General features: G+C 59.1%; 2 protein-coding genes across 2 annotated transcripts; one reads left to right on the top strand and one right to left on the bottom strand.

Moving 5' to 3' along the window:
• The first annotated feature begins 906 nt into the window (after window positions 1-906).
• On the top strand, window positions 907-1,562 carry FREY1 (Frey regulator of sperm-oocyte fusion 1). The gene is made up of 3 exons (XM_063094991.1): window positions 907-1,010; window positions 1,185-1,258; window positions 1,447-1,562. Exons 1-3 carry the CDS (start codon window positions 907-909, stop codon window positions 1,560-1,562), a joined length of 294 nt encoding a protein of 97 aa, XP_062951061.1.
• Window positions 1,563-1,657: 95 nt separating this feature from the next.
• On the bottom strand, window positions 1,658-11,394 carry MAPK8IP1 (mitogen-activated protein kinase 8 interacting protein 1). The gene is made up of 12 exons (XM_063093070.1): window positions 11,138-11,394; window positions 9,845-9,950; window positions 7,588-7,890; window positions 6,079-6,160; window positions 4,947-5,759; window positions 4,682-4,757; window positions 3,932-4,104; window positions 3,527-3,636; window positions 3,231-3,347; window positions 3,015-3,085; window positions 2,809-2,907; window positions 1,658-2,447 (listed from the first exon to the last, which is right to left on the bottom strand). The coding sequence occupies exons 1-12, from the start codon at window positions 11,206-11,208 to the stop codon at window positions 2,375-2,377; spliced, it is 2,094 nt and encodes a 697-aa protein (XP_062949140.1). The 5' UTR covers window positions 11,209-11,394; the 3' UTR covers window positions 1,658-2,374.
• Window positions 11,395-12,663: the final 1,269 nt, after the last annotated feature.

Raw genomic sequence — 12,663 nt, 5'->3', positions numbered from 1 at the left:
AGGTGGACCACAGCCTTGCCTCAGACCTGCCAAGAACCATCATGTGCATTTCTTCACTTGCATAGTTACTGAGCACCTACCTACCTGGTGTCAAATGATGGGGCTTCCACAGTGAACAAAACTGTCCCCGACCTCCTGAAGCATATACTCTAGGGGATCAGGCCCGAAGCTTGTCCCTCACTGGGAAACCCTTCATTCAGCCTCAGGGGTGGTGGCAGGGTCTGTGGGGCCCTGGACAGACTGTTCTAAGCTACAGGGAGCAACATGGGAAAGGCCCTGAGAGCAGATGTGGGGAGCCTGTGTGGCTCCCTCCCGGGGGACTCTGAGTGGGTCAGGGCTGACTCCTCCATGTTCATCAGCTGGCAGGACCTCCCCAGGACCACTGAGATGCCAGTGGGAGAGATGGGGATGGTGGTGGGGGCAGGAGGAGGGAGGGAGGAGGATGAGTGGGGAGTGGTTGGGGATCTGGGTGGTGAGGACTCAGTGACCACTGTGGAGGTCCTACTGTGTGCCAGACCTTGGGCACATTACGTACATTAGTTCAAAGGTAAGGAAACTGAGACACACAGATTAAGTGACTTGTCTGGCTAGCAAGAGGCAAGGTTAGGATTTGAACTGAGATCTGATTTGAATTGAGATCTGACTCCAAAGTCCATGCCCTTAACCCTTCGGCAGTGACACTAGAACAAGATTTGGTTTGGCACCTAGTGGCCTACAGTGTCAGTAAAATCAAACAAATGAAAAGCAAACCTCAGTGTGGAGGTTCTGGCCTAGCCCCAGAGCCGGTGCTGACACTGAACCCTGGAACTAATGCCCTTTGTGAGGTGGCCCTGGAAGGTGGCAGAAGGTTCCATCCTACTGTCAGGGACAGGTGGGCAGAAACCGGGCCAGGGAGCTGTGTAGGAGATGGTTCTCGCCATGCTGGGGGCTCTGCAACCCAGGGCCAGCCTCAGCCTCTTCCTCCTCTGCCTTGTCCTGGCAGCCACACTCCTTCACCCGCAGCCCCTGAGGTAACTCCTGGGGGGCCTGAGGGCCTGGGTGGTGCTGCTGCCCCAACCCATCCCTTCCCCAGAGGAGAGGCTGACCCTGTTATCCTGGGCATTGGGAGTCTTGCTGAGGCCCCCATTCACAGGCAGGCAGCAGTGGCCTTTGGGGTCAGGGCTGAGCACCCCCGTCTCCCACAGGTCTCAGCGCTCTGTTCCTGAGGAATTTTCGGCCTCCCTGCAAGTCCCACAGCCACTTTCCGGCCTGATGGATGGTAGTGCCCCTCATCCCCACCCCTGCCCTCCTTTTGCCTCTCCCTGATGGTGGAGATGTGCCCTAAGAGAGGGCACCCAGGTCCAGCCTCAGTGTCTTCTTATCCCAACAGCACCTGTTCAAGGGTGACTTTAGTCCGATTCAAAACCAGCCTCTCCCTCCCACCCATACCCTCTTTTCTCTTCTTAGACTATGGGGTCCGCCCCAAGCACCCACGGCCACGGGGGCCCCGACCCCTCCTCTCCCAGGCCCAGCAGCGCAAGCGGGATGGACCAGACATGGCCGAGTATTACTACGACACATAGCTGTTACGGAAACCCCTCTTAAAGTTATTCTGTGCAGCAAAGGCTTGGGCTTTCCTGGGATGTGGGACGGGGTCCGCGGAGATACACCCACTGCAGTCCAGACAGGAAATGGCACTTTAATAGTTGTGGCCAGGGCGACAGGCCCAGGATGGGGCTGGCCTGGGCCAGTCAGGAAGCCGCCTTTTCCTGCCTGGGTGGGGCCCTGCTGCAGCTCTCTCCTTCCCCGTTGAGGTCCTAAGCCTGCCACGGGCCTGCATGCCGGTGAGGGTGGAGGTGTGAGCCATCCAGAGGCCCCACAAATGATAGAGCTGAGAACAGGTACTGTGCCTCCACCTGTTGCCATTTCCTTCCTGGAAAGTCCTCTGGAGGTGAGCTCAGGGCTCTTCCATGGGGGTCGGGGATGGGGGCAAAGGGGGGGGGCACTTGTAGGTGGCATGGGCTTTATCAAGACAGGAGCTAAGAGCCAGAGAGCCAGAGCCCCTGGCAGGGGAAGTAAGGCCCAGGACAGAGCAGCCCCACCCCGCTCCCAGAGTGGACATCCTTCACAGCCAGAGTCCTGACAGCCCAGCAGCCCTGCCCCTCCCGATCCCCGGGCAGCCCACTCTGTCCTCCATAGATGAACCTAATCCCATATGTTACAATAAGCTGCATTTGCCTCTCCCCATAACCCCCGCCCTCCCCCACCCTGGGCCAACGGCCCCCACTTCCCCGTCCTGTGGTGGTGGTGGGTGCCCCTTCAAGCTGTGCCACATCCTGCCAGCAGCCAGCTGTCCTGGCCCAGAACTGAGGGTGCAGAGGGCGGGGCAGCACTGCTATTCCAGGTAGATATCTTCTGTGGGGCAGGTGTACTCCACAAACTGCTTGTAGAACTGCTGAAACGCTCTCCTAGAAGTCAGGGGACACATGGTGACTGGGAAAGCCACCGGTCAAAGGAGGAACAGGATCTCAACCCAAGGTTTGGGTGGAGCTCTGGTTCCCCTAGCTGGAGCCACTCAGCTCTGTTCTCTACCAAATTATTTCCCGAGAAAGACATCAATTGAAAGGGTTCTGCAGCTATCAAGCTTGGAACCCCCCTCTCGGGACTATCCAGCCCTCCCTCCAGGCCACTGCACTGGGGTCTGGAGGTGGTTTCCAGAGCTGCGGGGAGGACTAAGGGATCACACTGAGCACAGGGAAGAAGCTCTTGGGCCTGAGATTGGTCTGCTCCTTGGGCTGGGCACTGGGCAGGATACATGCATATACGTACCCCACGGATTCCGCCAGGGCTTTGGTGGAGTCTTCAGACACAAAGACGTGGCAGGCAAACCGGTGGTCAGCAGGGTGCTTGGTGATGAACCCAAAGTACCTGGGGGAGGACACATCTGGCTGTGATGGGACAGGGGCTCGGACTCACACCTATCCGTAAGGTCTCCAGACCACCTAATGCCTTGAACTCTGTCCTGTCCCACTTACTTGTTGTTCTTTGGATGGTATCCACAAAAGGAGATGTTTTTTAACTGGAAAAAGTGGCTACATTTATTCCCCTACGGGAAGGAGAAGAGAAGCAAAAGGGTGGTCATCCAGCCCGCAGAGGGTGCAGGCTGGCAGAAGGTGAACAGCTCTTCCTGGCAAACCCAGTGGGAGAGTGGGGGGTTTATGGAAGGAAGGGGCCGGGTTGGGGGAACTCACCTTGGCCTCCTGGGAGTCATCGGCCTTGACACCTATCTTCACACCCCGCACGCTGATCTCTAGGACACAGCTGGAGGGTGGGTTAAAGTGCACGGTGAGCCGGCGGGTGGTGGCAATCTGTGGGTGCCATATGGGGACATATCAGGTGCTGTTCATTTCTACCGATCCCTCCTATCCCAGGGCCTGTGCACGGAGGCCTTCACTGCCTCTAGACACCTGTGTCCCTTTCCCCAGGAGACAATGTGGACTGGGCTGGGGGTGGGTACCCATCCATGGAGGAGCAGAGATCCAGGTACCTTTTGCATAGCGGCACAGAGGACGTCATTGCCCTTGTGATAGGGAACCTGAACTGAGCCCAGGAACTTCACCCAGAACTGATCCACCCAATCGCTGTTTTTGGCCAGCGCTGAAAAACAAATGAGAAGTGAGGAGGGGCAGAGCCAGAGGGAGTGGGCTGAGCAGCCACACGAGGGAGGGAAGGTGAGGCACGTGGGATGACAGAGCCAGTAGAGGGTGCCAAAATCCCCAGATGTTCCAACTTGGCCAGGCCTCACTTTCCTCAGTTGTGAAATAGACCTGAAATCACTTCTACTCAGCCCCCTCCCTTGCTGGCCAAGATCTGAAGTGTACATTCACCTGGCAACAAGTCAGAGCACGTAGATGTGGGTGCTGGTGGCACCAAGCCAGGGAAGGAACACTACCTGCCATGTGGTCAGGCTCCTTGGTGACCTCGATGGCGTAGTAGGCAGGAAAGACACCCCGGGCGCCAGTGCGCATGTTGTAGGCCTCATACCAGTAGTCTTCAGCCTGCAGCTCCACCAGCAGAGGGTCGTCCACTTCCAGCTCAAGTTCGTCTTCATGTCGAGGCACAAACCTGTCCCCCAACAAAGGCATGTGAGGAATTTCTCACCAGGGCTTTTCCAGCCAGGCCCACACTGGGGCTGGGGAGTTGCATGACATCATTAGTTCAATAAAGACTTGCAAAGCATCCATGTGCCTGTCACAGTGCTAGTTCCTGGGGGAGACCAAGGTCAATCAGACACACATCTGCTATCAAGGAACTCACGGGCCAAGGGAGGAAGTGGACAGAACCCTTGACAAAACTGAGAAGTCACGGGCAGTGAGCACATCTGGAGAAGGGTGGGGTGGGGGTGTGTGGGGTGTGTGTATGGGGGGTGGGCATCCCTTCTGTTCACGCTCCTGGGTGCCCTGCCCCTGCCCAGAGTAGGCTAGCAGTCCTGGGCTCCTTCACTGCACCACAGCACTGTCACCATCCCCTTTGTCGCCATCCTCTGAGTTCCTAGAAGGTACTCTGTCCTCCTGGGGCTGAGTGGATGCATGAATGCTGATGGCAGGTGTCAGGTTTAGGCCATGTGGTGATGGCAGAGGCATGGAGGGGTGTGGCCCAAGCTGCTGCCTGGCCAGGCCTTGCCCAACCTGAGGGCTCTCACCTGAATATGGCCCTGTGGGTCTGCTCCTGTTCTTCCCCGTTGATGACACAGGAGAACAGCCCAAAGGACTCGGCACCTGTAGGTGAGGGGACAGGGCTGAAGGAGGGTGGTCCCAGCTCTGGTCGAGGTTTAGGGGGGCAGGTGGAGAGCTCTCCATCCTAACAGTCCAACCAGATGGGGCCTGAAGCCACCTCCTAGGAACACCCCTCATTTTGGCTCTCCCCACCCAGGCACCCCCCCAACTGTTTGCCCCTTGCCGACTCACTGGAGGAGCGAGAGCGGCCACTCATAAAGACGTTCAGGAACTTCTTGGAGAAGTGGACGTCGGGTTCATCAGGTGTCGAGTCCTCGGAGAGGCAGGCAGGAGGCCGGGGCCGGGGTGCCTCCTCGTATTCCTCACCGATGGCCGACTCATAGGGCGAGGAGGCGGAGGCACAGTTGTCGTAGACAGTGGCTGAGTCACTCTCATCGCTGTAGTCTCCAAAGCATGGCCGCAGGCTCACCAGCTCCAGCTGTGCGTGCTCATCCACCACCAGCGTGTACTTGACCGAGTCGTAGGACAGGGCGCTGGTGTCCGAGCTCAGCGAGGCCCGTGGAGGTGGCGGCGGCTCCCCCAGGCTGCCCCGCCATCCTCCACCCAGTGGCTCAGCCCGCTCGGGGGATGACAGGCAGTCGAAGCCCTCATCCTCCTCACTGATGGAGGGGTGTGGCCGCCCTGCTGCTGAGGAGTAGGTGGTAGGGTCTGGATCGGAGCTGACTGACATCCGGCTCTCAGCAGGTGGCAAGAAGGCAGAGGTGGGCTCTACAGGGTCTGGGGGCCTCTGCACTGGTGTCAGGTAGATCTCCTCAGTGGCCTCTAGCCGCACGTCTGCCTGGTAGTGGATTCGGTCTCGATGTGAGTGGCCCCGGCCACCAGGTGGAGCAGCAGGGGGGCCACCTGGAGGCGCCATCTGGGTGGCAGTGCTGCGGCGGCAAGGGCTGTCGGTGGAGGTACCTCGATCCTTGGTGGAGGCAGGGCTGCTCTGGGGTGGCAGCTCATCGCTCAGGCAGATGTGTTCATGTGGAGGTGTCTGTTCCCCTGGAGAGCAGGCAGGTCAGTGCTGAAGGCAGGGGCCCCCCCACCCAAGACTCCCAGGCTACCTGCTCCCTCCACTTAGACTGTCAGTACAGAAACCAAGACAAAGCCTCCATGGGCAGTAGGCCCTCAGCAGGATCTGGAGCCAGTTAACTTGCTCATGCCACAGCTGACCGCAGCCCCCACACGGGCTTGCACAGGGGTGCAGGACGGGCAGTTTACCTCTACTTGGCAAGCTGGAGACTGCTGGGTTTGCTCTCTGCAGGGAGGACTGAGTCAGGGCAGGTAGAGGTCCAGGTAAAGTGAGAGGGTCCTGACTTACCTGTTTTCAGGGGTGAGGATGACTGGGACACCCGATCCTGCCAACTGTGCTTCTTGCCTAGAGAATTATTATTCAGCGTGTCCTGTGCAGGGAACAAAGGGCCCTTGTAACAGGAGTGGTTAACAGTGCCCGGCACAGGGAGGCCCTGGCCCTGCCCCCATCAGGCCACCCCTAGGCCATTTGCTACATCCACCCCGCCTCTACTTGCCAAAGGCCTCACTCCCAATCCTCCCCTGGAGCAGGCAGGAGGGGTGGCAAGCCACAGCCCTCCCAGCCAGGCCTGTTGGCTCTAGACGGTCCTCCCTCCTGGCTCAGGGAAGCTGGCCAAGCCTCAGGGAGATGCTCTTAGCCTCAACAAATGTGATGACAGCCAATGTGTGTAGTGGTGAGTCGGGGAGAAAGTAGGGGCAGAAGCAGGAGCTCTCTGGAGACTAAGTCGGACCCCCAGTCCCAGACATTGAGGGTTTACATGTAAGATGCTCAAATCCAGCCCAAGTCAGAGAAAGGGTGACTCCCTGGCCTGGAGCTCAGGAAGCTATGGCCTAGAAAGGGCAGGGACATTCTTGTAGAGTCTGGAAAAAACACAAGGAAGGGTCTCCCCAAAAGCTGGCTTAGGAGACTGGGATGAATCATCCAAACGAAGAATCCCTAACGTGGTTTTCCCCCACCCCCTAGTACAATAGCACATGACTGTGGAATAACATATGTAGTTGTCAGTGGCTCACTTCCTGGTCTCCTGGGCTGCCCCCCCCCCCACATTCTCAGCCCCCCCCAGGACCCCACTCCACAATGTCTAAACACAAAGCTCCCTACACACAACTTAGGCTCCCTCTCCTGTGAACACCCTCGCAAGCCCTCACATTCATGAGTTGGGCTGTCAAAAGCCACTCTGGAGGATCCTGGGAAAGGGACTGACCCTTCCCTGCAGCCCCTGCACCATCCACCAGCATCCCCACCTCCCTTGAGCTCCTTCTCTGTACCTCTCCTGATGGGGCCTGGAAGACAAAGGGCCACAGCCAGCTCTCCCCCACCCTATTCAACTCTCATTGGCATTTGGCCACCGCCCAGGGGCCCTAGGCCCCCAACTCAGCCAAGCAGTCCATCCTCATTTCTCTCTCCTGCCTTCTGGGAAGTCCCTGCTGCCCAGATTTCAAGCTGGCTGCGGCCCGTGAGCTCCGATCTCAACTCTCCACAATTTCCCCGCCCACCGCTTTTCTGGAGGCCCTGCTTCAGCCCCACCTTGACCAGGAATCCCATACCCTAAAGGAGAGACCCTGTCACAGCCTGAGGCCCCAAACTCCAACCTCCACCTCGTTCCCACCCCTCCAAGCACGGTTCTCTCAATCCCCTACTTCTCTCCTTACCCCAGTCTTTCCGCTGTCCCTGTCGACCCCTCCTATCCTTCAAGCCCTCCTCAAGGCTCCAAACCCAGGCAGCTGGACTCAGCCCCTCTCCCTCAGGACAGATCTCCCTCCCCCTCAGCTCCGCCCCCCGCCGCTCGCGCCTCACCTGAGACCGCGGCACCTGCGGGAAGAGGTTGAGCGTGGTGGGCCGCTTGGGCCGGTACGTGTCCCCGCTGCCCGGGCCCTGGCCCTGGCCCTGGCCGCGGGGCGCCGGCTCCTGGCCGGGCTCGGGCTGGGGCGGCCCCGTTGCCGGTCGCCGCTCCGCACGCTCCTCGTCGTCATCCTCCTCGTCGTCCTCGGCGCCGGGAGTGTCCCCCGCTGCGTCGATCAGGTCCATCTGCAGCATCTCGGCCTGCAGCCGGCTGCCCGCACCGCCGCCACCCGCAGACAGCAGCCCGGCGCGCGGGGGCTGCGCGGCGCGGACAGAAGGCCGTCAGAGGGCGGGGCCGCGCCGGCCCGGGGGCGGGGCCGAGGCCGCCACGCTCCGCCCCCGCCCGGGCGAGTCCATCCCTTCGTCTCAAAGGGAGGTGACAAGAAGCGGGGCGGGGGCCGGCCCCTGCGGGGAGGTGCGAAGCCGCCTCCTCCCCACTGCAGTCAGCGCCTTTGACGGCCCACACCTCCCTTCCCCACGGTCCCCCCTTCCTGACTCCTTGCACCCTCCCGTTCCCTTGGCAACGGCCGGTCACCTCACCCGGGTTGTAAGCCGAGCCCAAAATGAAGTCACCGCTGTTGCTATGGGGACGCAGGGGTCGCCAAGGAGCTCGGCCCCCTCCAGGGATGGGGATGGCGGATTAGTGTTTGAAGGGGGCTGTGAGGAAAACTGTGAAAACTGAGTCTCAGCCAGGGAGGGTCTGCGGGAGGGCCGCACTGTGGACAGGAGGCCCTGAGAGCAGCTGGGAGAGGGACGCTAAAGGGGAGGAGCAAGCGAGGGACACCTGGAACCGAAGCGGTGGCATCCCCCGCCCTCCTGTCTCATCTCCTCAGCCCACTGGCCCAGCCCCTCCAACCTGAAATTTTCCCTAGGCTAACCCTGCCTTGATAGTTCAGAGCCCCGTCCTAGTTCCAGCTCTGCCGCTAACTCCCTGGCACCTTGGACAGATCCCCTGGCCCTTCAATTCCCCACCAGCTGACTGGGGACAAACCTACTGCCTCCCTGATTCCCAGAGAGGTGAGGACTCACTGGAAAGTGTGTGTGAAGCTCCCTAGAGCTTGTCTAAGGGCCCGCATGGTACACCCCTAGCTATGGCCTTAGGGCCCTGGCTAGTGGCAGGGGCCACCCTCTCCAAGGCTCTGCTTGTGCACGATGCGGGAGCAGGCGGCCTGAGAGATTAGAAAGTGCGTGGCCTTAGAGAAGCTAAGTCAAGGCTCTGGGACCATTCTCCAAGTCCAGAAGAAGTAGCCTCTGCCTCCATCCCTTCCTGGCCTGGCTGGAGGGTAGAAGGTTGGGGTATAAGGAACTGGAGGGTTATCCTCACCCCTTGGTTTCCTCTTACCTAGCAGAGCTTAGAGAACCTTGGGGGGAAGCAGGAGGTCAGCACAGAGACAGGCACCTCCTCCCAACTCACATCGCAGCTCCTTTGTTAGCCACTCTCCTAACACCATATCTATCTACCCATCCTCCTGGGGCCTGAGAGAAGCTCTGGGCTCTAAAGCCTAGCTCTGTGCTTTGCTTCCACTTCCTGGCTAGCCGGCCCTTCCTTCCTGTTTTAAAAAGACATGGCAGGGATGTCCAACTGACCCAGGTTCCCCAGCTGCTGAAAATCTCCTGGCAGCATCCAGATCTTTAGGGACAGGAGAGTCATCTTTCCTATGACAAAGCCAAGGGGCTCAAAGCAGCAATGCTGGGTTAACCCCTCAGTGGGGGCCTTTAGGACTGGGGCCAGACAGGGTCTGGCAGGCCATGTGGTCTGGTCTGGTCTGGTGCAATGGCAGCCGGCAGTCACAGGAGCTATTCCAGGAGTGCCTTGGCTCTTTTTTCCTGCCCCAAAGCACTGCAGATTCCACCAGACTCCACCCTGCTCTGTCTCAGGACCTTTGCCAGGGCTGCTCCAAAAGGATTTAGGGTAGTCCTGTGCTTCCCTTAACTCTGGTCCTAACTGCTACTGTCCTAGATCTCAAGACCTCCTGCCCTCTCTTAAGGACAGCTGAAGGAGCTGCTTCCAGCCTTAGCCCCTGGTGAAAAAAAAATTCTGATTGACCCAAGACATGCCAAGCATTGTGCTGGATGTTTCCTGCACATTATTTCATTTCATGAGGGTGCTGTACAGACCTGAAAACCCCTTTTGGAGATATAGGGATGCCCTCACTCCTTTCCCTACCCATCCTGCCACCCCACTCAGGGGCTCCTGGGAGCCCGCCCTTACCCGTAAGGACAGGGTGTCTTTGCACTGCAGGCTGATGCCACACTCATCAGTGATCTCTGAGAGGTCTTCATCCTCAAACTCCTCCAGGCTGATGTCATGGGTGAGCCTGGTGGGGACAGGAAGCCAAAGTTACAACCCAGGGGGATTGCTAAGCCCACCAACATCTCCCTACTATCTTTTCCAAGGGGAAGCCTCTCGAAGGCAGATCACGATCCTCAGAGGATAGGACTTGGTCCATTTGCACCAATGCAGGGGGTAGCCAACATGCAGGGAATGAGTTAGGGGCTCATGCCGAAAGGCAGTCCTACTACGGTGGCAGTGGAGAGGAGGCTCCAGGTGGCTCCTGTTCCTCCCAGCTGGGAGTTCTCCATCCTATTGCCAACCAGGAGACACTGCCTAGAAGGTCTAACTGGTCAGAGCCTCAGCTCTGCCAGAGAAATGCCCCCCAGGGTCAAGGCAGGTGCCAAGGCCAGTTTACCCATGGAAAGTGCAGAGTTGTGAAGACTCCAAGGGATGCCTGGAGTAGGGGGTCTCCCTGTGCAACCCCTACAGTAACAAGACACAAGGTGCTAGCAGAGGAGTGGAGTGGGCCAAGCCCCCCAGCCTCAGAGGAGTGCTCTGTGCCCCCCCTTTCCCCTTTTAGAAAGACCCATGCCTCTTGACCCCTGGGAACAAGTGAAGGGAAATCTGGTATCAATGTGGGTAAATTTCAGCCCATTCCAGGACAGACTATGTCCTCATGCTGTGATCTTGGTCTCATCTCTTCAACCACAAAAACTTCTTCTTGCCCAGCATAAGGACCTATTTAGGAGGCTGCACAGATAGGGTCAGGAAAGGCCCCAGGTTGGAGCTGGAAGTGTTGTAAGCTCAGGAGACAGACCAGAGAAATTGGGCACTAGGCCACTAACCGGCTCCACTGGAACCTCCTGCCCCCAGGCCAGCCCTGTGCCCCACCTAGAATGTGGGGCTGGACCAGCCACTGTTGTGCCTGCCCGCCCGCCCCCTGAACTGCTCACCCCAGCCCTGGGCACTCCACCTGGTTTGTGTGGGTGGGACATTTGGGAAGTTGGGGAGAATGTCTGAGCCTTTTCCCAGATAAGACCAGGAGACTAAAGCATAGACTAAGGGAAACCCACTAGTCCAAGGTCACCCAGGAGAGGTGATGGCTCAGCCCCCAGGGGAATCTAGGTAACCCACATCCCCTGCCTCTCATTGCAATCAGAACAAACAGAGACCCTGAGCTCAACAGAGCTCCCCCAACTCCCCCCCCCCAACAGCCCCTATACCCCCTACCAGCGCTCCCACTGATCCTCCAACCAGCTGTCATTGTCTGGGCTCGGATCCATCTTCAGCACCAGCTGCATGGAGAGCCCTGCCCGGCTGGGGGGCTGCAGGGCCCCAAGGCTGCCCTCTCATTCCCAGAAGGGTAGGGGGGCCAGGGCTCAAGGCAGGGCTGAGGCCTCCAGCCTCCACCGCGTGGGCCTGCCTTTTTGCGTTCTGCCCGCTGCAGAAGCCTGGGGAGCTCATTAAAAATAGATGGGCCGGGAGAGGAGGCAGCAGCTGCCGACCCGGGCCCCAGCCCCAGCTCTACCAGGCCCAGCCCTCAGCTGTAGGCAGCTTCCTCCTCTGGCCCAGCCCTTTGTGCTGTCGTCGCCACCTCCCCTGCGGGATCAGGTTACTGCAATCAATGCCACCGGCTCCACCTGCCCTTCCAATGCCCCTGTCAGGGGCTGGGGTGGCCCCCCTCCCTGGCCCAGCCTTGTAAGCAGATGGCAGAAATCTGGGATGTTCCCCCCCCAATGCCAGCCCCTGATCTGCTTTAAAGGGCCAGCGTTACACTCAGGGTGCCAGGTGGGAGATGGTGGGGTGCTTTCAAAAATCCCCATGAATGGATGCCCCATCCTCAGTGCCACATGCTCAGTCCCCACATCTCATCAGGGAGGCTTCTATGGGCCCAGGCCATGTACTGATGCTGCTGACTGTGCTGGGTCTGGCTGCCTCCTTCCCCAGGCAGGGCTCAATCCTTCAGGACCCAGGAAGGAAGGGCCTATGGGTGCAGGAGGTTCCGGAGCTAAAGGCAGGCCAGTGTTTGGACCCCTTGGAGCAGAGCTGAAAAGGCTGCTGGGTTGTAATGAGCTTCCTGTCACTTCAGAGTGACATAAACAGAACCTGGAGGCCCCTAGAGGGAACTGCACAGAGGGACTCTGAACAGGGAAAGGGAGCTGGATGGACTAGGTATTCTGTAAGGCCTTTTCTGACCTGCAACCCAAGGGTGGCAGGTTCCCAGGGCCATGGGGAGGGTGTGGCTGGTCAGCTGGTGTGGAATTGGGTGATAGGCTGGGGAGGAGGACCTGGCCCAGAAGCCAGAGCAGCTCTCCTCAGTCCGGCAGGGACACAGTGGCATCACTGGCCCTGAAACAAGAACCCACTGGCCGGCACTGTGTTCAATACACACTGGCTGCCTGATGGCCACTGAGAAGGCCAGTGGTGCAAGGAGCAGCCCCTGGGACTCAGCCAGTGTTGAGGAGCTGCAGGACCCAGAGGCGACCTCAGATGCCCCCTGCTCTGCTAGTGACCCCTGTGCGCATCTCCGTTTTCTCACACATGGTTCCTCTTCCTCACCACCAAGCCCTGATCTAGCTCCTGCCTTTGCCCTCCCAGACCTCCCACTGGCCTGCCTCCCTTAGTCTACCTGTGCCTGCACCACCCCACCCGTCACTATCAAATAGAGATTCTGGAAACAGCATCATCCTTTCTGCCCCCACTGGAAACCCTCCAAGGCTCTTTGCAAGTGGCAGACTCCTGTGCTTGGCATTCAA

Source organism: Cynocephalus volans, chromosome 4, assembly GCF_027409185.1.
Source record: "Cynocephalus volans isolate mCynVol1 chromosome 4, mCynVol1.pri, whole genome shotgun sequence".
Lineage (NCBI taxonomy): Eukaryota > Metazoa > Chordata > Mammalia > Dermoptera > Cynocephalidae > Cynocephalus > Cynocephalus volans.
Note: the sequence above shows the minus strand (reverse complement) of the source record. Positions and strands in the feature narration are given on the sequence as shown.

Excerpts from the sequence above, each read along its gene's own strand:
- FREY1 (XM_063094991.1), top strand. The coding sequence starts at position 907 with ATGGTTCTCGCCATGCTGGGGGCTCTGCAACCCAGGGCCAGCCTCAGC. Across the intron at positions 1,011-1,184 it reads CTTCACCCGCAGCCCCTGAG|GTCTCAGCGCTCTGTTCCTG; the intron begins GTAACTCCTGGG and ends CGTCTCCCACAG. Across the intron at positions 1,259-1,446 it reads ACTTTCCGGCCTGATGGATG|ACTATGGGGTCCGCCCCAAG; the intron begins GTAGTGCCCCTC and ends TTCTCTTCTTAG.
- MAPK8IP1 (XM_063093070.1), bottom strand. The coding sequence starts at position 11,208 with ATGCAGCTGGTGCTGAAGATGGATCCGAGCCCAGACAATGACAGCTGG. Across the intron at positions 5,760-6,078 it reads ATCCTCACCCCTGAAAACAG|GGGAACAGACACCTCCACAT; the intron begins GTAAGTCAGGAC and ends CCTGCTCTCCAG. Across the intron at positions 2,448-2,808 it reads GCCCTGGCGGAATCCGTGGG|GAGAGCGTTTCAGCAGTTCT; the intron begins GTACGTATATGC and ends CCTGACTTCTAG.